We start from the raw sequence: 21,845 nt of genomic DNA on the forward strand, positions 1-21,845 counted from the left end.
GTTTTCCCTTTTGGGCTCCTGTCTTTTTGCAAACATAACTTAGCCTACGTGTCGGAAGCTTGTCATGGAGCATTATGGGATGTTTACAGAGACAACAGCGTCCAGTGCTCTACCCAAGAGCACTGTTTTGGTTTGTTTGCAGCAGTTAAAATAAATGATCCACGCTTGGTTTCACTGCTCAGAAGTATCAGCTGTTTATCTCTCTTAAACACCGCTTTCCTCAGACTTTCACTTAATGGAATCAGTTGTCCTTGAATGAAAAAAAAAAAGCAATTTGTTTTCACTGACGACTGATCTCGTCACACAAAAAACCAACAAACAAACAAACAAAATTTTAAAAACTCCTTCGACCATATTTCAGTGCATTGTGTCAGTCTGAAAATCTGATTAAAAAACGCCCGTTATGATGATTAGGAAATTTCAGGGTTCTAGGAAAGAAGCCGGAGGGGGGTGGGTGGGGGGGAGCTTCTTTAAAGCATCAATCAAAGCCCTCCTTAGGCTAATGTAGGGCTCAAACAGGTCGTGCTAGCTCTCACTTGCCCAATTTCTGAAAAACCCAGCTGTGTTCATGTGAGTGAAAGCAGAAGTGTTTTGCAATATTCAAAAAAAAAAAAAAAATCTGTGACTGATTTGGTCCCCCTGCTGTAGAAGAAAAGCCTAATGCAGTCTAGAGAGATGTCTAAAGCCTCAAGTCACTAAATAATTACATTCGGTCAAGACTTTGGAGATTTTTTTTATGCCCGGTGAAGGCAGCTGAGCTTTGACTCGTGACAGAGGTGACCAACCTTATTATTGATCAGGAGCTCTGCTGTCGAACGGCTGTCATCGCAAACATAAAATCCTCGGCCCTTCGCGTCTCCGACGGGAGCGACGTTACGTAAAATGGGCCACTTTAACGGTGTTGAAACTGTGAGTCAGATGCACTTTTGAGAAGAGGCGGATGGAGCTCCACGACTCGACCGCCGGAGAGGCTGAATCCAGAACGGTTTCACACGTTTCGTGGAGCTGGGGTTCAAAGGTCGGCCACTGAGCTGACTTGTGTCATCTCTTCAGCGTTAACCAAGTCACTGACAAGAACCATATTTTACTAATGAGGTCAGATCAGCTTGTTTCGTACCAGAATAGAGGCAACAACCCTCCAACACCAGGTACTGACTTTTTCTTAAATCCAGGAACTGCTACATGTAAACATCCATAAATAAGAACAAGAGAGAAAGAGAGAGGGAGGTCGTTCTGCAGATTGATGCTGTCTGAGTCAGAACTTCTACATCATTTAGGATTTTGCCTCCATTTGGAAGCTCTGAGCTTCATTATTGCCAACGAGGAGCCTTTTGATTGGCCAACCCCTGCACCCGTTCCGCCGCACTACAGAACGACCTGACCGGGTCCAACAGGGAGGCGGGAATCTACTGTCAGGACTCCTCGCTTTGGGAAACTTTCTGCTCTGACTTGGGGCTCAAATCTGTTCCCGAGTCCCGCAGCCTACTTTCAGCTACCCACAGTACATGTGATGGTTTTCAAAATAATTTCAGAAACATTTAAAGAGTAACACGTTTGTGTCCAGAGTGCCCATTAATGTTCTGTTTTTAGTCATTCTAATTATTTCTCTATTGTTTGAACTTAGTTGCTCCAAATTCAATTGTAGTTTTACAGGCTGAGAGAGAGACAGGACTAAATGCATTTCATAGGATTTTTAAATACACTGAACTGAATGTTTACGACAAATAAACCCTAAGCTCAACAACCACAGTGAGGCAGAGCTTTGACTTCCTTACGGAGACGTGAATAATGTGTTAACAAACAAAATAAAGACGTAAATTCATTTAAAAATGTCATTTAAACAAATGAAGTTATTCCTTTTGCCATCATTGGTATTAGAAAATAATTTGCAGCTCCTTTCGCTCACTAAGCTGGGTTCATATTTTAGGGTTTTTGTTTGAGTTCACTTAAAATATGTCAGGTTTAGAAAATGCTTTAAATGTGCTCAAAATGACAAATTTAAAGCAAAATGAGCACATCTGCTGTTCGTGTAAAATGTTTCTGTAAAAGGTAAGAAATTATCTGTACTGGCTTTAATTGTTAGGATAGGAGGTTAAAAAAAAGCAAAAAAAAAACAAAACTATGCAGTCCCTGTTTTTCAGTTATGATGGAGTTAAAAACTACTTTCACCGGAGCGATAACTACATCAACGATAAGCAGCCGGAGGTAAAATCCCATCACTCTACCCACAGGTGGTGTCTGTGTTTTAGGCTAAAATTTTAAAACTGGATTTAAAAACCTGCGTACGCTACATTTCATGAAAGACACGAGAAAAGTTTAGCGATTGCTGCACCATGACTAACTGGAAGGTTTGCTGCAGACGCTGGTCAACAGCACCATCTAGTGCTTCTCTTATTTTCCACGCGCTGTAACGGACGTCTCAAGTGTGAAGACTGCCGCACCTCATCTGGCGACAGATGTTACCTGTCAGGCGAGGGCCTGAGTCGGAGGGAAAGCATGAAATGCGGCGCGATCGGGCTTCAAAAGCATCGCAACTCTAAAGACTCCCAAGAGTCATTCATATAGAGTCCTGCTTTCAAGATAAAACAACAAAAAAAGGACCTCTTTCAGTTTGAACATTTTTACATCCTCGGGTCTGCAGCAGGTCAAGGAAACCTCAGGTGATTAAAAATACATTATATAACACACCGTGTCATGACGGATAAGAGTCATAGCTTATCTAATGAAAACAAAGCTAAAACCCAGAAGAATGAGCCAAACTAATCTACATTTAAACTGAACGGGGAGCAGCAATTACAATACATTTCACTGGAGACATCTGTTTGTGCTCAGCTCAGCTCAGGTGGTGTCACAAAACATAATGTTGTGAATCAAACATTTCTAACCTGGTCTCAGCCATTTAAAGGGCATTGTTTGTAAAGTGGTGTCTTTATTTTTCTAATTATGCTGTATAAATCAGGCCATGCTGCCACCTTACTACACAACTTTGATGTGGGCAAATATTTTGCTGACTATAAACATTTTATAACTTAACTAAAAACTACGTTTGCTACAGCTTACAGGGCAATGTTAAATAGGGTTTACACACTTTCTGGGGATATTTTAGGATGGTTTTCTTTGTGATATCTTTACTTGTAGTTTCAAAAGTTATAGTTATAGTTTTCCGGGGAAAACCAAGTACCCAAACTTACCAGCTTTATGACCCGAAAGATAAAAGTCAGCGGCAGAGATCTGAAACTTCAAATAGTGCTGCTTGAAATACTAGTTTTATCCACCATTTCACCCAAATGTTTGACCTCTCCTATCAGGTCTGGTAACAATATGCTAATAGTATTTATTTCAAAGCTTGTTTTTGGTTTGTGGAGATCATCAACACACACACAGTTTTATAACCTACAGTGTGGCCCCAAAGATGCCCAAACTCTTATATATATAAAAAATATATATAAAATAGTTTAGTTTACCTAAATGAACCCCACAGGTCAAGCGACTATAATCAGCTCAGTCTAGGCCTTAATTAAACCTTCGCCTTTCTCTTTTATGGCTCTGCACTTAAATGAAATTTGCACACAAAAAATTAAACAGACCATTTTAGTTTTTACTTACCCTTTTTGTGAAAAATTATTCTGGCCAATTCCGCTTTCCACTTCTACCTCTTGAGACAACATCCCGTTTAGATGCCGCTGCCGCAACAGGCGCCTCTGACCTAGCATTGACCTTCACCTCTGACCTCTGACAATAATGTTTAGTTAATAACCCCTCTTATAAAACTATGCAAATGTTTTAGTAGCTTTATGAACACATTACCCAATAAACGCAAAATATTTAGTTAGGAAAGAAAAGAAAAAACATGCTACAAAGATCATTTTTAGTAAGCTTAGTTGCTTTTGTTAGCTTAATTGTAGTTAGCTTAGCCGTTTCGGTTACCTTTTATTTGTAGTTAGCTTAATTTTTGTGAGCATATTAATTAGCTTAGCCATTTTTGTTAGCTCATTTAGTTAGCTTACCAAATTTTGTTAGCTTAATTAAAGTTAGCTTAGCCATTTCTTTTACCTTTTATTTGTAGTTAGCTTTATTTTTGTGAGCGTATTATTAGCTTGGCCATTTTTGTTAGCTTAGCTAGCTTTTTTTTTTTTTTTTTTTTTAGCTTAGCTAGCTAGCCTGACCCTTAACTGTAACGTCAGACGTCATAAAATGACGTTTCAGCCAGTTCAAAACTTTAAAACGGCAGTGAATGGTTTATTTTAGCAATATAAAAGAAAATGCTCCGAGAAGCTAAGCGCACACATACACACACACATATATATATATTTATGAAGACAGAACCAGAACCAGATAAATCTGCTAATATTCTGTCCCTCCTTGCCCAGCACAGATGTATTTAATTAAGCTAATTATGACTATTGGAGAAAATCCTGATTCTGGGCAATCTGGCTCCCAGCTTAGAGCTGGAATTAAGAATTTAACTCCACCATAATTAAATATGTCTGTCACACTTCTGCTTTTCTAGCTTTGTGAAATGATGCAGGGATTTTTATTCTTTAAGATGAAAGGAAAAAAAAAGACGAAAACTTTAAGCCATTAAATATGTATGTTTTGTTTATATATGCATTAGTTTTCTATGCCTGAGTGTTTCGGAATATAAATGTGCATAAATATGTAGTCAAACCCCAAGTGTTTAGTTCGTTCACACATTATTAGAGCAGCAGTCTTACCTTTCACTGGCACCACGAAGAAAGCTGTGTTTTTCGCACACCACACAGGAACGTAAAGCTGTATAACTTCGCTTTATTTATTCATTTACTTATCGAGTGTGAATAAATTTTCAGTCCTATGCAGCAAATAACTGGATGAAGCAGTGAGCAATTAAATCATTCGATGTAACAAAACAAACATACATATATATGTTTATATATATGAAATGTCCCAAATATTTGAAAAGCGGAGTAGTTTTAAGGTGTACAGAGCATCCTGGGTCATGACAAACAATTTAAAAAAAAATGAAAAAGAATTATGGAGGCACCTGGAGATGATTAATATTGCAACGTTAATCTGTAAATTATTATAATCATGTCCTTTTGCCACGTCAGCTCGGTTGCTTCTGGATAAATCTTCTTAAACTGTTTTACGCGTGAGTTAAAGAAGGAGAAAATGATATGACACTTACAGAGGGGGCGGAATAAACTACCAGACCCCAGCAACAGAAACAACGGCGGTCAGTGCTCCACCGTCTGATTGTCAACCTTTCTTTTTGTGCTTTGTTGGGGGGTTTTTTTCCCTTCACGGAGGGGGGTTTAGGGAGGGAGGAGAGGGTGTCGCTACAAGTTAAGTAATCGTTTCCGACGCGTGGAAAAAAAATACTATTGTGGCACGAGTCTTTCTTAATTAATTCTTGTCACAGTGTGTGAGGAGGCGGCACAGTTTGCACTTCCTGTCTGCCAGAGGAGGGTCACAGAGAGTACGTTTGCCATACAAACAACAAAAATAAAAGACATTTCTTCAAAATCCAATTACTCTGGAGCACTTCCATATCCTTGGAAAATAAGTGCCACGATAAAAGACCAGCATCCGGACCGCAGCACGTCCCTGCTGTGACCTCCACGTCGACAGTTTCCTTCTTCCTGAGCGGTGCGTCTAAATACGTTAGTCCGTATTACATACAGACTTATTTGTTTGTTGTTTTTGCATGATGTCTTTGACGGAAGCCAGACTGTGTTTCTCTTTGTCCTTTCGATAGTTTGAGTGAAATGTAAAGAAATAAAAAATAAATAATATTTAAGCAGTTCAGTCAGGAAAAAAAAATAAAGCAAAAAAAAAAAAAAAACGGCATATTCTTCAGTCTTGCATTAGCATTTCCCTCCAGTTGAAACTGTGATTGGGTCCATGTGTCAGAGGCAGGATGGGGGGGTCGACCAGCTGCCACACGCCCGTCTCTCCCAATTCTTCACAAGCGCAAAAACCTAAGTAAGGAATCTGGAAAGAAGGCAGACAGATGTGCGGGTTATAAATGAACAATGGATGGGAACCGGGGGCGGATACTGTAGAAATGAAACAGAGCGCTGGTGCTAAAGCAGAGAGAGAGAAAAAAAAGAAGAAAAAAAAAGACCTTTCGGACAACTTGGACAAAGTCCTTGGAGTTTTGGGGGCTGAGGCCTTGGAGCTGCCGAGTGCAAGCCTCCAGGGAGGAAGCATGGGCCACGATCAGGACCGTATTTCCTGTGTGAAAGAGGTAGAAAACATTTAGACGCATTCCTTAAATACCACAAGCTTTTACGCCACGACGTGGGCTGCTTCTTCTTTTTCTTTCCTTTCTTTTTTTCTACAAACATCAAGAAGAAAATCTAGAAAATAGTTACAACCCATTATCCTAGAGTGAGTCTAGAGTCAAAGTCCATATTTTCAGTGCATTTAGCAGACTGCGTTCAACACATAAAATGAAATTAAATTTAAATCTGTAACCATTTCAATAAGAAAGCAGCTGTTGTTTCAGCTCTACATTACCCTGGTTTTTGCACTCGCTCAGAATCTCTCGGGTCACTTGGAAGCTCCTGCTGATGTAAGTGTCGTAGGGCTCTGACACGGTCAGCTTGCTTACAGGAAAATGAGGTCTGGGTGGCGGGGCGAAGAGATCGTTACCGGGAGTTAAATTATATTTTTAGCACCGTGGATAAAACGCAGCGGCAGCAACGGCGACGCTGCCTACCTGTAGGTTGTGTCCACGCTCTGGAAAGTGGCTGCCAGCTCAGCCGGCGGGATCCAGGTGGGTAAACACGTGCCTGAAACCCATTTGGTCCATTCAAACAAACCGGGCTCCACACGGATCTTTGTCTTGGCCTCCTGCTGGAGACCTGACAGGTTTAAAACGAGAGAAGGAGATATACAGTTAGACTCTAAAAAAACTTTTTTTTCCTGTTGGTTCTTATGGTTTAAGAGCGAACCTGTTGCTCCGAGCCTCATTCAGTAAGTTGGGGGGGAGGGGGGGTAGATATCGGTTGGATCTAGGAGTGGTTAAAACTCATGGCTCGTCTACCAGAGAAGCTCCACCCATCACTCTTTATAAACATTTTGAACCAAACGTTTGCAACAAGCTACAGAGTTAGCACGTTAGCAGGTGAAATATACAGCCTGCTGCAGGATCTGCTAAATCATGAACCAACATCGGCTCTCACAGTTCATACACAAAGGGCGGAGTGTGTGCAATGGGCACAAATACTTTAGAATTATAAATAAATTGATCCGGTGCTGTAGTTTAGTTTTTGGCTGTTATCTTGTGGAGCTCATAGGAAAGGATGACAGAATTTTTACCTAAAGTCCGTCAAACGGAACCACACCTCAACAGTGGGCCAAACATCGAGCAGTCTTTTAAAAGGAGAACTTTAGCTCCCATAGAGAGCAGCACATAATTATATGATGAACTTAATGCTCCGAACAGACAAACACTGGTGATGCCAGGGCTTCGGCACCAAAGAGGTCCTCAGCATCAGACGTATGAAGAGCATCCGAGCTGAAGAACCCCATCGCTGACTCGACGAGGACCTACCCTGCAGAATGTTCTGGGCAGTCTGGATGCAGCGGAGAGACGGCGAGCAGTAGACAAAGTTTATTGGCGTGTGGCTTTCCAACAGAGCTTCACCTAAAAAAGGACAAAAGACACAGGTGGCGTCTCGTTTTTCTGTCGTTTTCTTTTTTCACAATTCCCAATCCATGAAAACCTGCGAACAAAGTCGAAACAAGACGCACGGACCTACTAGACGGGCCTGGGTGGAGCCGAACACAGTGATCGGACAGTCCTTATCATAGTCCCAGTGGCCGCCGCTTCTGGCTGGTAGGCTGGACGGCATGTTGAGATTGGAACGAATGTATCGACCTGCAGGGAGCGGAAATGAAGTCGATATTAATGTCAAAAAAAAAAAGGTCCAAAGCCTGCTCCCTTTCTGTGCGTGCCAACCTTTGGAATCGAAGCACTGGGTGACCCAGTGTTTGCCGAACACCACATCCATCCTCTCGCCGTGGCGGCAAACGAACAGCCTCATCTTGGACAGGGAGGCCGGACCAGTCGACCTCAACACCTAAGATTAAAATTCATTTCAAACTTGCTGCCCTCGCGGCAAGCGTCTCTGAAGCCGGCCTGACTGAAATGCTTCTGCGACGACGTACCTGCATGGGAGGACAGAGGCCAGTGAGGCTGGAAGGATCCATCAGACTGTCGAGCAGGCTGTCGTTCAGCTGCTCGTCCAGTAACAGCCCAGCCGCCGAGCTGCCAGAGGCAGACGGAGAGGCACAGTTGAGGAAGGAGTAAGACCTGGCAAAAAACAGACAAAACCAAATAACGCCATTACGTATCTGCAGTACTTCAGATCAGAGGTCCCCAATCCCCGGGATGCGGACCGGTACAGGTCCATGGGTCATTTGGTACCGGGCCGCACAGAAAGAATAATTAACTTACAGTATTGCCATTTATTTATTTTCAGAGTCTGAACGACATTTATTTTGAAAACTGGCCTGATTCTTTCCACTCCATCCGTCTCTGACTCCCTCTTGATGCGTGTCAGAACGCTTATCTAGGTCATGTGATACGTTACCGCTAAAAATAAACCCACAAGCAGCAAAATGAGTAAAAAACAAACGTCTCTGGAAGCCCTAGATGGGACTGTCTCATTACTGAGAAACAGGCTCAGAGCTCCACTGATTCAGAGTTATGGTGAGTTGTATTCTTTGTGCTCTTTATATTTGTGGTGTATCTTATTTTGAAGGGCGTGTTTAAACACAGAGAACATCAGGGGGAGGAGAGGCTGTTATTCATGTTGATAACACAACACCAGGACGCAGCTAACAAAGCTGCGAGGACACGTTGGATTTACGTTTATTGTGTTTTAAAAAATACCCCTGTTTTCACGCCAGTCGTATCATTTTATTTTGTTGTATTTATCCGCCACACCTTTAAAGGCCGGTCCGTTAAAATACTGTCTGATAATGAACTGGTCCGTGGAGCTAAACAGGTTGGGGACTTCTGCTTTAGACGACACAGGAAGTGCACAGCTGCTCCGAGCGCTCGTCTCGCCAGCTTACCCGTGGACGACCCATGTGTCGGACTCGTCCGCTCGGCTCACGTAGTTCTCGGGCAGCAGGCCGGACAGCCCCGAGCCCAGCGACGTGCCGTACACCCAGCCCTCGCTGGCGGAGCTCTGCTCCACCGAAGACATGAAGATGAAGTCTCCCTGCAGCAGCTCCAGCTCGTCGTCGTTCTGAGGCACGTACGGGTACATCACTTGAAGCGTCTGCGGTGGGAGGGGGAGGAGGGGGAGACTGTTAACAGCCGTGATAGGCCTAACGAGGCAAAGTACTCGTTTCAAATGAGGAAGGCCTACCTCGTGATTAGCAAAGCGAATGTCTCTGGAGAGGAGCACCGCCAGCCAGTCACAACCTGAAGACACGTCTATCGTTTTGGCCAGCTTCTCCAAAATCGGAAGGTGACTGTCGTGGAAGTGGTACGCCAAAGTGACGTGGAGCTGCTTCTTGTGGGGCTCGATGTGAACGTCTGGGGGAGAGAAAAACAAAACATACAATCCAAGGCTGTTTTAAAACCGCTCACTGGTTCCTCGCTTAAAGGAAAAACTGTTCTCATCAGCTAAAAGAGCAAATAGATGCTCTGACAATTACAAAAACCAAGAAAGAAGAAAGTCTGTTTTTTTTTTGAGAGAGAGAACGAACGAGGACACGGACCTGCTTTCGATGCCGCTTCAGTGGCAAAGTCGGCTGCGAAACTCTTCAGGACCTCCGCCATCTGCTCCTCCACGAACAGGCCGATGAAGGACGATGAGATGTAGCGCTCCAGGGGGAGGGGCGTGGGGATGCGGCCCTTCCACTTAGTCATGGTGGTCTGCAGAGCGTCGCAGAGAGCCTCCACTTTATCGTCTGGACACTGGGCACAGAAAAGGAGGCGACGCGAGGCGTTACAGGCTTTAAAGGAGCTCGTTTGCAAATTTAAACCTTTAGCACAGAATCTGCTTGACCCTTAGAATAAAGAGAAAATAAAAACTCTACATACTATACATGAAAAACTACAGGTTTTGTTGCATTGAAGAGCTTTGTTTTTTTACTTCTACTTTTAGAACAAATTGGAATAAATTATCTAGTTCGACAGACAAAAATTGAATTTTCTTTGGACTAATGCTGATAAATTGAAGTAATAAAAGGTAAGTTTGTTCGGCTGCTCCCTTCTTCAGAATCACACGAACAACTTGGCAATTGTTTGACACTGGACACCCTTCCTGCCACAACCTGGGCTTGAACCGGCAACCTCAGGATCACAAGACCGCAGCGCTGACCGCCGAGCCACCGCAGACTCCAAAGTCTTTCCCAAGTATGGATTAAAAATAAATAAATAAATTAAGTCTCCCATTTAGAGATAAAGTTTTAAAGCTGTAAAAAAAGACTGAAGAGTTGGTTCAGATGTGCAAAGCTCTAATTTCTGCACTTCCGGCGAACTGACTCGAGGTGAAAAATGGTAATTTTCTGGTGATTCTGGAGAACCGCTGCACTGAAGACTGCAGAGCCCAAAGCTAACAAGCTCTATTAAAAAAATCTGGTTCTGACAGGATCGGAAACTACGTACACATTACGTCATTCATTGATATGTTTGCAAACGTCTGGTTGTTATGTTATGGCTTCATGGAAGGTTTCATGCAGGGGAGGCCCTGTTTGTATTGGTTTTGTTTTTTAAATCGTCTCCTGTAGCTTCGTTTCCAGCGTAAAGCAGCTCTTTTTCTAGCGAACGCGAGCCCTGATAAAGTGCTCTCCTGAAGAGGAACTCGGGCTTTCAGCTGAAACTGAGAAGCAGGATCCTGAGGTTAACCAGCGCAGCGAGCTGAACGAGGCCAAACGCGAGCTTTGTTTCTGACGATGTGGTCACTTCTCTTTTACAGCGGAGGGGAAGGGATGGGGGGGGCGTCTGTGGTCTGGGTCAGCACGACTTAAAGCCCCCCAGGTGTCGATGCAAACGTACAGAAGCCTAATAATGGTTACCATGAAGAACTGGCAGAGGGTGATGTGTGGGAAGATGTTGTGGGCTTTGTTCTTGCCACAGGACAGGCGCGACTGCTTCCAGAAGTTTGTGAGCTGCTGCAGCAGGGGTCCGCTGGGCCGCAGGTACAACACGTACTCTCTGGGGAGGGGGTCGTCCAGGAAGGGGTCGTCCAAGTGGGAGAAGAGCCTGGCGTCACGAAACAAAACGTCCAGCAGAGGTCAGTAATGCTGTTCCACCACAGTGACGCATCAAATCAGTCGATGTTCACCATTAACACGGTTTGAATTTGACTTCCTGTTCTGCATCGACCACAATGAGAGTGAACGTGCGTGGGCGTTGCTCTCACCAGTCGCAGGCCGCCTGGACATTTTTGCCTCCTGTCGACACCAAAGCTTTCAGGCTGCAAAGGAAAGAAGAGAGAGAAAAGAAGGGGGCAGATCAGAGCAGAGTCACAAAATGATTTCTCTCTCTATAAGGACAGAGGGTCGAGAAACGGGCTTCAAACCCCGGCGTTCGGCGTTTCCCGGGGGTCGAGCTCGAACGCAGCCCTGAAGGGTGATTCTGGCTGCATGATTTAGTAACGAGCGCTCAGAGAGCAGCGAGTTATCCGGGCCAAACCAGCTCACAGACTTATTTAACAATTTATATATAAAAAAAACATTTATTAAAAATGAACACAATATGTGGCTTTTAGTGGCATAAAGAATCCAAAGAAAAGGTCGCCTAACTGATAGTCGGGTTGACTCCAAACGCTAACGAGTTGCAGATGTGCACGTAACGAGCAGCCCCGGGACGGTTCAGGAGATATTTCACTGACAGACAGACAGAGTTGACTTTACAATCCAGAGCCCAAACGATCAGCTTGCTCTCGGCGTGCGGGCCGGGCGCGACTCTCAGCTACTCGCCAAACTTTAGCTGTTGTAGCCACTCTGTTTAGCTGCGGCAGCCATCTTGTAATCCGTTGAAGATGTCCATTCTGAAACTCTGGCCTGAGAAGCAGCGGGCGATAAGCATTCTCCAAGGAAAGCAAGAATTTTATTTACTTTTTTCTTAATATCTTCAAACTAACTCCCCTCCTTTGAGCATATTGAACATATCAGTGATTACTTTTGTGAGTTTTTATCTAACTGTCCCGCTTTTTTAAACTGCCACCCTGCAGGTGGTCCAGTTGTTTCTCTTTTTATTGATCCATGTTTAAATTTGTTCTCTGCACTCTTCAGTACGTAACATTTAAACTCCAAGTAACAGAACACCAACTTTGTGTTTCATACGAAGCCAAAGCTCGGTCCTACTCCGTAAATCCCCCATTCATTACTAAAATAATAATAATAATCCTACATAATCCTGCCAGGGCTGCTTTTTCACCCTCTTCCACAGCCATTATAATCAGGAATAAATATCGGTTTTCTAACAGCTAGAAAGGAACAAGTGCTGCTTCTCTGTGCCGCTGTGAAGCCTTCTTTTTGACTTCGTTCCCGGCGCGACGCAGACACGCCGGAGCGTCTCCGCCGGAGTGACGGGGCTGAAAGCTTTTCATTGTGCCCCCCCCCCTCTCCGCTGTTCCAGCTCAATGAGCTATTTTTAAACGAGAGGGTCCTAGATGTGGCCCGGGCCCTGAGGCCGGAGCGGAGCGCAGGGTGGTGGTGGTGGGGGAGGGGTTTTAAACGACGACAAATCTACGGCAAAACGCACGAGCGTGAAAGTACGCGGGGCAAGATCTTCGGTTTTTCACCTGATATACAGACCCGGGCGAATCCTTTTGAGGCCTTCGTTTAAGAAACGACAAACTCACATCTGTCTCAGGCTTGAAGGGTTCAGTCTCCAGATGTTTCAGCTCTTTCCACAGATGTTCTTAGGATTTAGATCAGGACTCAGAGGCCTCTTCAGAACGGTCCAGTGTTCTGTTCTGAGTCATCCTTGGTGCTTTTCGCTGTGTTTTTTCGGACATTATCTTGTTTTATAACACTGGGCAGCAGGTTTTACTCCAGGAAGTCTTTAGATTTCATCGGACCCTGACCCTGTGTCAGATGCTGCAAAGCAGAAGAGAGCCGAGCCTCCTCCATGTTTCCCCTGTAGGTTCAGGGTTCTTTCGTTCGTTTCATTTTGGGCTCTCTGACCACAGAGCTGATGGGACTTGTTGCCCCAAAAAGCTCCAGTTTTGTCTCATCTTGTATGAAATGTGTTGAAGGTTTCCAAGAGGATGCAGTGCAGCAGGTAACGGGCAGGTCGGATCCAAAAATGTCTTTTATTTAAAGGGAAACAAAAAGCAGGAGGCGGTAAACGATGGGCTGACAGACGAGGGTGACGAGGCGAGAACGAGTAAGTGAGGGGAAACTGTGAGCGGGGAAACCGAAACAGACGTGCCGGGCTGAAGCAGAAGAACGGGACGGCTGGAAACACTGCGTCAAAAACTGAATGGTTCTGAAAAATCAGAAAGAAACGACCAGAAAACCCCCAAAACCATGACACATCGGTCTAAACAAGATTCTCCCAGAAACTTTGTGGCTTGTCAGAGTTCATTTTGGCAAATTTACGTCTTGTTTTTTTCCGATTTGATGTCCTCCTCGGTCCTCTTCCATTAAGACTCGAACAGCGACTGATGGTGTGATCTGATGAACCTTTAATCTCTCTGGAAGTTGTTTACCATCAGTGTCCACTCTTGTGTCCACATCCAGGGAGGTTGTCCCCAATCCCGTGGGCGTTAAAATTCTGAAGAATCTGCAGCTGGAGTCTCAGGAACGTCCAGCTGCTTGGAGACGGTCTTATAGTCTTTACCTTTAAGCTGCTGCTTAGTCAGTTTCTTTCTAAGCTCCTGAGACAAATCTGTCCTCAGCTTTCTGTCCTCCATGTTCAGTGTGGTACACACCATGATACCACACAGCCCTGTGACTACCTGTCACCCTTAAAACAGGCAGTCTGACTGAGACACCTGTGACGCTGATTATATTCACCGCATTTAAAAGTAATGTCCGATTTTCTGTCGTTAATTCTCAGTAAATTCTCATTTCTGTCAGTTTCAAGTCCTTTCAGTGACCACCGGGAGTTTTTCCTTTCTTTAACAAAGGGTACAGCCGAGCTTATCCACATCTGTAACATCTAGATGACCCGTTTACTGACAGCTGCACAAGGAAGGCTTAAAACGGAGCCATTTGATGGCTACAATCGTCTTATTCAAAGATCCCACCTGGTATTGTGTGGAGGAGGAAAAGACAAGCATTTTTATTTTTTTTTCCAGAAGGCACGATGGGATTACAAGCAGATGTGACCGAGGCCGGAACATGAAATCGCTCGCTTCTTATCTGAGTGATCCTTTCGTGCGAGGAAGCCCCCGTGACGCAAAATAATGGAGAAGTTCACTGAGCAAACGGACGCGGCGGTGCTCACAATTGAATCGGATTTTATTTAGGCTTCTGAAACCATGCTGAGGGCAGAGAGATGTATATTATTAAACGTGTCAAGCCGCAGGTGCAAAACGGTGTTGGCTTTCCATTTTTACACTGTGACGTGCTGCAAAATTTACTCTTTAATACTTCCTTCATTTTTGACTGAGTGGACTGCAGCGGACATTGAACTTTCTCCTGAGCTGCGGTGGCCATCTTGGATTGGACTGATGAGTTATTTTGCTACCAGACAAGACACACAAACACACACCCACAGACACAAGCAAAAATAAAAAATAACACCAAACAACAAAGAAGCCTTTTCGACAGAGGGTATGGCACCATTCGAAGTCAGAGTGAAGTTGTACAAACAGGATTAAAAGGCTGTTTCTTTCACCACGGCACAAGATCAGAGGTGGATTTTAACAAACACCACCAAAGTCGTGTTAGAGGGAGATGCCGCTAACACGAGCCCAGAATACATGCGGCTGGGAGGACCATCAAAGAGTTGGGGGGGTGACGGCGGCGCTGCACGGCGGACCCCCTGTGACTGCATCCTGTCGCACGGCGCAAACACACGGGCTGCCTGACATCATCTCTCAGCTTTCTTTGTTGCTTTCCACCGCAGGGGATTTCAAAACCGTCCCGCTCGCAGTGTTTAGTCACCGTGAACGCTGGCTGCAAGCCGAGCCACCGCCGAGCTCTGAGTGTCTGTAAACTCTGAGGCTTGTAAAAAAGAAACGTGAACCCCTTTAACCACGAAGTAGGTCAGAGGAATTGCAAACTAAACGTGTGTGTCGGTCAAAACCACCGTGCTCTTATAAAAACGTCTGTCAAGAACCTGCGACACAAACCGTGGGCCCGTGTTCCCTCGCACGTCTTAACGGAGACGCTGTAATAATTAATCACCGGGCCGAATGCTCGTCTTTAAGACACGCTTAAGTTTTGGGTATGTAGGATGTTTTGGGTTTTCTTTTCCATCTGAAAATCTTTGCTGAGCACATTACCCCATCTACCTTCACTCATCTTAATGAACTCCCTCCAGATAATATGGAAAGCATGAACCTTCTCGGTGGCGTGATGAGAACGAACCATCGCCCTATGTGTCACCAGCAATATCTGGAAAGGATGACAGTGTGGAAACTTGAGATAAAGCCTTATAAACCACTCTGATGCGAATCAGCCTGACTACCATGAGAAAACGGAAGTCGTTGGGGCTCTATCTTTAGCGCGGCGAGCACCGATTATCTGAAGAGTCTGAAGCCCGGCCTTAGCTCTGTGACCTTCCATTTCACATCTTATCTGAACTGATTACCTTGACAGCTTGTAGAGCATGAAGTAGTGCCACATCTTACTGGAAGGAAGAGGAGATAGTTACTGATTCCAAGTCAGCAGGTAATCATTCACGTGACGTGAACGATGCCAGAATAAAGAGACGGTTTCGCCGTTGAAATCACCCAGGCGTACTTAAAGAGGTAGTGTAAACTCCATTCCTCGGGGGCCGCTCTCCTACACGTTCTAGATGTGTTCTTGCTTTAAAACACCTGCTTTAAATGGATGACTTGTTGCCGTGCTCCTGGAGGACTTAATGATTTGGTGAGGAGGTGATTGAACCATTTGAATCAGGTGTGTTGAAGCAGAAAAACCCTAAAACTCCCAGGACAGCGGCCCTCGATCCCGGAGTTCGACACCCCTGGGGTAGACCTTGTGACTTGGAGCGACTCGTGTCAGTCTCGTGTAAGCAGCTTTATGGGCGACAGCTTTAAAAGATCCGCACTTGTGACGGGAATGTTATATTTTTTAATCACTGTTTGATGCAAACTTAACAACAGGGTACATTTTTTAAACAAAGGCTCGGGTTAAGGTTGTACACCGACAAACATTCTGACAAATAAGCCTACAGAAAATCATTACGTCAATGATCTAAGTGTCCCAAATCCTGATCAGATGGTACGGATGGACGAATTGATCCATGGAAGGTCCATCTTATAACACCCATACAGGTCTTTCTTTGTGCTTTTTATTGGTAAACCGATTTTTTTTTGTTTTCTTGCTTTTCAAACCTGCTGCATCGCATCACATCTAAGCTGTGGCTCGTTACTTGGTAAACGAGCTAAATGGCGAAAGATATTAGTGTTTGGAGGAGAGAAGTCTAAATTAGGATTGGTTTTAAAGGTGATGGTGGGTTTTTGTTTTTGTTTTTGTTTTTTCTCTCTCTTTCACACATTTGCTGCTGCAAAGTTAGAAAGATCTTTTTTAGCTCAGCCACATATGGTAAGTGTGTTTGCACGTTTGACCCGTTTGCGGATCGAATGCTTTCGCTGGCCTTGGCGTGTTTAATGCGTTTGGGGCTCTTTTTTTTTCATCCACGTAAACATTCTCCGAACTGTTTATTGCATCAAAACCCAGCCGGAACGCGACAAGCATCCACTGCATAAATATGGAGCTTTTCAGGGCGGCAGATCAAGCAAGAATGAGAGAGAGAGAGAAAAAAAAACAACAAGGAAATTGTAAATTAAAAGCACCCACACAAGTATGTATATACAGATGCTACAGCGTTCGCAGCTTGATGCTCCCAGGGGGCCCCCTCCCTGACTCAGCTCCACCAGCGAAGCAGCATTTCCTGTTTACAAGCCGACAAAAACGGACATCTAGAGCCACTTATCACACCAGAGCCGGTGCCCGACGCTCAACTGCACCCAAAGGAGAGTCCCCGCCCGTTCAGGAAACATCCCTCGCTTTTAGCCGGCTTGTCAGACTTGCACCTTTTGATTTGAGGGCAGATTATACGGCTTTCCTCCCAGACGACGATCAGTCTGGGTCACTGAAGAAAAGCGCTTTGAGCGTCTTATAGTGAGTGTTGGGAAGAAGTTGCCACATTACACACACGAGTCTTACACTTTGATAAGAAAAAGAGTAAAATATTAGCTCATTTTAGAGTTCGTTGGAGCATTTTAGAGTTTAGTGGGGAAGCATACCAGCAGAAATAAAAAAACAACCCCATCACAGTGTAAATGAAAGGTTTTTACATGTCCTTATAGCATATTTGTTACGTTACAACAATTTTCACATTAAGTACGTATACTGACATAAAGCGAAGACATGTTTTAGAACGTAAAAAGAAAATCCATATAAATATTGTATAGATTTTCATGCTCTAACGTGACACGGTTCTGTTTTATTTTTTGCCACGGTAGCAGCAAAACGCATGAAGTTTATAGTCATTGTGGAAATTTTAAAAGGCCTAAATTTATGTAAATATGGAAAGGAATAATTTGACGTTGACATTTATTTGATTTGAAGTTTAGTTAAGATGATTAATGTTGCTGCTAAACTGCTTTATGTGCGTTAGCTTCCTACAACTGGAGGTCAGTTAGCTTAGCACACCAAAACAATTACATGAGCTAGCTATTAGCATGTCATTTTTTTGTTTTTAATCCCGTACTATCAACTCTAAAGACTAATGATTAACATGTTAAAGCTTGTCAGAATAATTTACACAAACTGGGTAATTTAGTAGCTGAGTTTTCTTTTTTAAATGAACGTTGGTCACGACAACTAGCTAACAGACTCTGGCTAAGTAGCTAACATCTTAAGGCAGTCCCTAACAGTATGTAACGTCTCAATTCTTTTTTTTAATGTTTTTCTTCATGTTTCAAAAGCAGATTGTTATTTTGTGGGCGTTAGTTTCCACTTTGGTAAAAAAGGCGTAGAAAAGCGGCTAAATCTTGCTTGCTAAGCTAATATCTCTGTTATCTGTGTAGTGATTCTATCAGAAAACGCTGCCGCTCAAAGCTAAATGGAAATTGTGGTAATGAACCGCGAATCGGTTTCTTTCTTTTTTTTTGTTGTTGTTTCCACTGTTTCACAAAGATATAGAAAATACATGCAAATGAAATGGTTTCAGTGATAATTGTGTTATTTAAAAAATTATTTGTATAATTTTTTTTTTTAAAAAGAGCCACGGAGCGTGAGGGAGAACACAAGCAGATGTGAAAAGCTGACAAAAGGTCAGAAAATAAAATACAAGGCAACGACTTCCTGAATATTGAAAAAACAAGAGCACGGCTTCATTTAAGTACATTAAGCGAACTTTTCTGACACTTTTCTATTTGAAAGCGGTTGACAACTTTGATTTCGGTCGATTTGAACAGAGCCAGACTTGCTTTATTTAGGTTGGGTAATAATGATTAAAATAAGGCGTCTCTGTGAAGCCAGGCCAGTGTCAGTGTGTGTGTGTGTGTGTGCTCACATGAAGATGACATGGTGGAACCAGCGGCGTGGAACCACCATCACTAAACAGAGCGCCACATCGCACACGTTGACTCGGTCCTGTACCTCCGCCTCACCTTTGACATGGCCGCTTCAAACCGCCGGGTGCCTCTTGTGCTCCTCTGTAATAACTCGCCAAAGGCAGCCGCCTCATTATTTAGCTTGAAGACGGACCGGGGTCGACGCGAGCATATTGTACAGGGTCAGCAAATTTACTAACAAAGCCAGCCCTTGTGCCACGCGCTCATAAACTCCTTTTCCAGCTGACAAAGCTGCGTCTCAGAGCCACATCTCTTAACAGTGGGGCGCTCTGTACAGCCAGCGGCCGTTTCTGTTCGCTTTATCGCCCCCGAACAATCTGAGCGGGACGTTCACGTGGTCAGACGGGGCAAGCTGGAGACTGACACCGGCGAAGGGGTGAGCTGTGAGAGCCCCCCCCCCACCCCATCCCTCGATGGACAACAATAATATAGGAATGCACTGGGTTTATTATGTCGATTAAAAACGTTTCCAAACTTAAACAAGCAGTTGTACGGCGCCGTTTTAAACATTACGCCGTTACGTTTGAGGGCACAGAGCAACATCATAAACACTGCATGTGTGAGGCCAAAACCGTGATGCTTAACTCCTTCAAGTCCCAAATTTCCTGTCAAACAAGGGAAAGTGTTCAAGAGTGGCAGACGCTGTTGTCTGTCAGGCGTCTTGTTGCTTCCTTAAAATGCAAACTCAAGAAAGATGCTAATCAGCGTCAGAAGTTAAATCTTCAGATCAGCTCGACGTGAAGGGCCTGCTTCAGTAAAAAGGCACAGAATCTTGGTTTTTGCTCCCTTTTGCGCATGATTTGCTCCCTCTATTTGTTTCTTTTTTTGAGAACTGCGTTCGCGGAGGACAGAGCGCAGGTGACGAAGCGGTCCAAGCGCACCTCTCGAGTCAAACGGGCGCGAGCAATTTACTCTCTTCTTAAATCGGATCGCGGCTAATCTCATTGCGCAATCTAAAAATAACCTTCAGGGCATCAAGCCACTGTATGAACATCACAATGTATTAGGGAGGGTTTATTTCCAGGATGGCGTTTCTAAACCAAAAGGAGAGATTGTGCTTTCTTGACTATGAATGCGTCCTCCTATAATCACTTAATACATTAACAAATAGGTTATTGGTTTTATTATGGACCAAAGGGTGCTCCACGCATCCGCTCTTCAATACAACAGGACAAGTTCACTATTTTGAAGTTCTATCTGTTTAAATGTTCGATACTCGTGAGGTTTTGTTTTTGAATGCGAAACCAGCCTTGTGCACACTTTTCTGACAGCTGTAGATGCGACACTATCTGACAATCAAGGCGGGCCGAGATGACAGATTACGCCTTTTTTGACATGGCTGCCCTCTCTTTGGGAAGGCAACAGGGCAGCAGATTGCTCCTCGTCTTCAGTTTCTACTGAGACGCCATTGCCACCAGCTTTCACGAGACGATGAACAGTCGCGGCACCCGTCTTCGAGAGCGAAATACATTCAGCCTCGACAGTTGTGTCCGCCAGCATGGGTTGGAGCTAGTCTGGACGCACAAAATCAACTGCAACGGCAAGAAAAGACGCCATTTGGTTGGCGACGCAGTTTGAGGCGCACATCTCCCTTTTTTTAGGGGGCTTTTGACGGTTAGATGGCCGCGCAAAACTTCTTTTCTTCCTGCATGAACCTTTTGGTAAGTAAGCGCTTAGCTTTCATTTTTCTCCAACAAATGATACGTCCGGTGTTGCAGGTCGTAGCCTTCCTGTGCTGAGAATAAATTCTGACAGCTTCGTGAGAATAAAAAAAAAAACATCAGTTGACACAAATGCAAGTGAATCTACTTTGGCCACGCCCAAGCCACCACAACAGAGCTCTGCAAAAGGTCACAAGCCACTTCCGGAAATGAGCGACTTCCTCTTGGCTGTCTTGAACACAAGCCGAGTGTGCCGTTGCTGCACGCGTTAGTGCCAGAGCGTCACGCGGACGCCAGAGTTACTTAGCGCCGTGTCAAAGCTTTGCGAACGTTAAAACGACTCGCCAAAATGCTTGTTTGCATGTCACACAGACGGCAGCGCTCTGGGTGGGGGGAAAGGGAGCGCGCTGTAGACGGAGGAACAATGTACCACAGTCAGCATGCACGTTGACTTCCTCCTAAACTCACAAAAGGCTTCACAGGCAGCCGAGGAGGTTGGAAAAAAAAAAACAACTTATGAGCTTAGCGTTTTTAACCTCAACTCAGCGAGACGCGTTGCAGCTCAGTAAACACAAGGGCCCTGATGTCTGGAGACGGCGTCGTCTGAATTCACTGCGAGACATAAGATTTACAAACATCTAACCGCTAGAAACGGGAAATTTTCAGATGCAACGTTACCTGGAGCTCCATCCGTATATCATCGACTTGTCCTAGTGCTCGCAGTATAAAAACACACACGTTAAAAAGGCGGTTAAATAATCATTTCGGTGTCTTTCACTTTTAAACCCTGAATGGCGCCAACCTAAACAACTTCGAGCAAAGAAGCGGACGTCAAGTAAGCTTTGGGGCCCTTTGAATTTTATGCACAACACTAAGTCTAACAGCATCTGCCGCGGGGCTCGGGCCAACCCTCGGCTGGTTGAGATCTCGTTAGTGCCACAGGTGCCTCCAACCGAACCTTTACGCCGCCTCGGTGGGGTTTTATCGCTGTGGTCATCGTTACGTTTCGGTTGGCTCCTTCCTGTTTCATTAACTTGCACTTGCCACGCTCTCTCTCACTGCAGCTAAAAATAATAAACATGCAAAGCGAGCGTCGATATCCTGCGTCACGCTCCGGCAGTGACGTGCAGTGAGGTTCATGGTTGGTGAGGCACTGAGAGTCAGATTTACAGATATATAAATCCAAAAGGGTAGCTTATTCAATTGGCTACTGGCTATTTCATATCTCATCAGCGTTCTTCACACACACACTCTCTCTCTGTCTCTCCCTCACTCACTCACTCACTCACACACGCTTGCGCGCGCACGCACACATAGTAGTATTAAGGATAAGATAAGAAAAAATGTTACAATTACGTTTTGGCAGTCGATGGAGCAAAACAAAACTTAACGGCTGGCAGCAGTGCACGTGACTGTCACTGGCCTCTGCGTGAAAGGACAGCAGCAACAAGCTCCCGTTGGCTCA

The 21,845-nt window shown here is 44.5% G+C and overlaps 1 protein-coding gene across 1 annotated transcript in view; it reads right to left on the reverse strand.

Moving 5' to 3' along the window:
• Positions 1–4,768: 4,768 nt before the first annotated feature.
• Positions 4,769–21,845, reverse strand: part of ubash3ba (ubiquitin associated and SH3 domain containing Ba) — a 21,924-nt gene continuing 4,847 nt past the window's right edge. Inside the window, exons 2-14 of the mRNA XM_017431909.3 lie at positions 11,373–11,426; positions 11,026–11,212; positions 9,724–9,922; positions 9,369–9,538; positions 9,070–9,278; positions 8,158–8,302; positions 7,949–8,069; positions 7,745–7,867; positions 7,541–7,633; positions 6,704–6,848; positions 6,502–6,608; positions 6,107–6,216; positions 4,769–5,973 (exon numbers count right to left, since the gene is read on the reverse strand). Coding sequence (XP_017287398.1) covers positions 5,836–5,973; positions 6,107–6,216; positions 6,502–6,608; positions 6,704–6,848; positions 7,541–7,633; positions 7,745–7,867; positions 7,949–8,069; positions 8,158–8,302; positions 9,070–9,278; positions 9,369–9,538; positions 9,724–9,922; positions 11,026–11,212; positions 11,373–11,426 — 1,801 coding nt within the window. The 3' untranslated portion in view covers positions 4,769–5,835. The remainder of the gene's footprint in view (positions 5,974–6,106; positions 6,217–6,501; positions 6,609–6,703; positions 6,849–7,540; positions 7,634–7,744; positions 7,868–7,948; positions 8,070–8,157; positions 8,303–9,069; positions 9,279–9,368; positions 9,539–9,723; positions 9,923–11,025; positions 11,213–11,372; positions 11,427–21,845) is intronic.

The sequence above is a fragment of the Kryptolebias marmoratus genome, linkage group LG13 (genome assembly GCF_001649575.2).
Source record: "Kryptolebias marmoratus isolate JLee-2015 linkage group LG13, ASM164957v2, whole genome shotgun sequence".
Classification (NCBI taxonomy): Eukaryota; Metazoa; Chordata; class Actinopteri; order Cyprinodontiformes; family Rivulidae; genus Kryptolebias; species Kryptolebias marmoratus.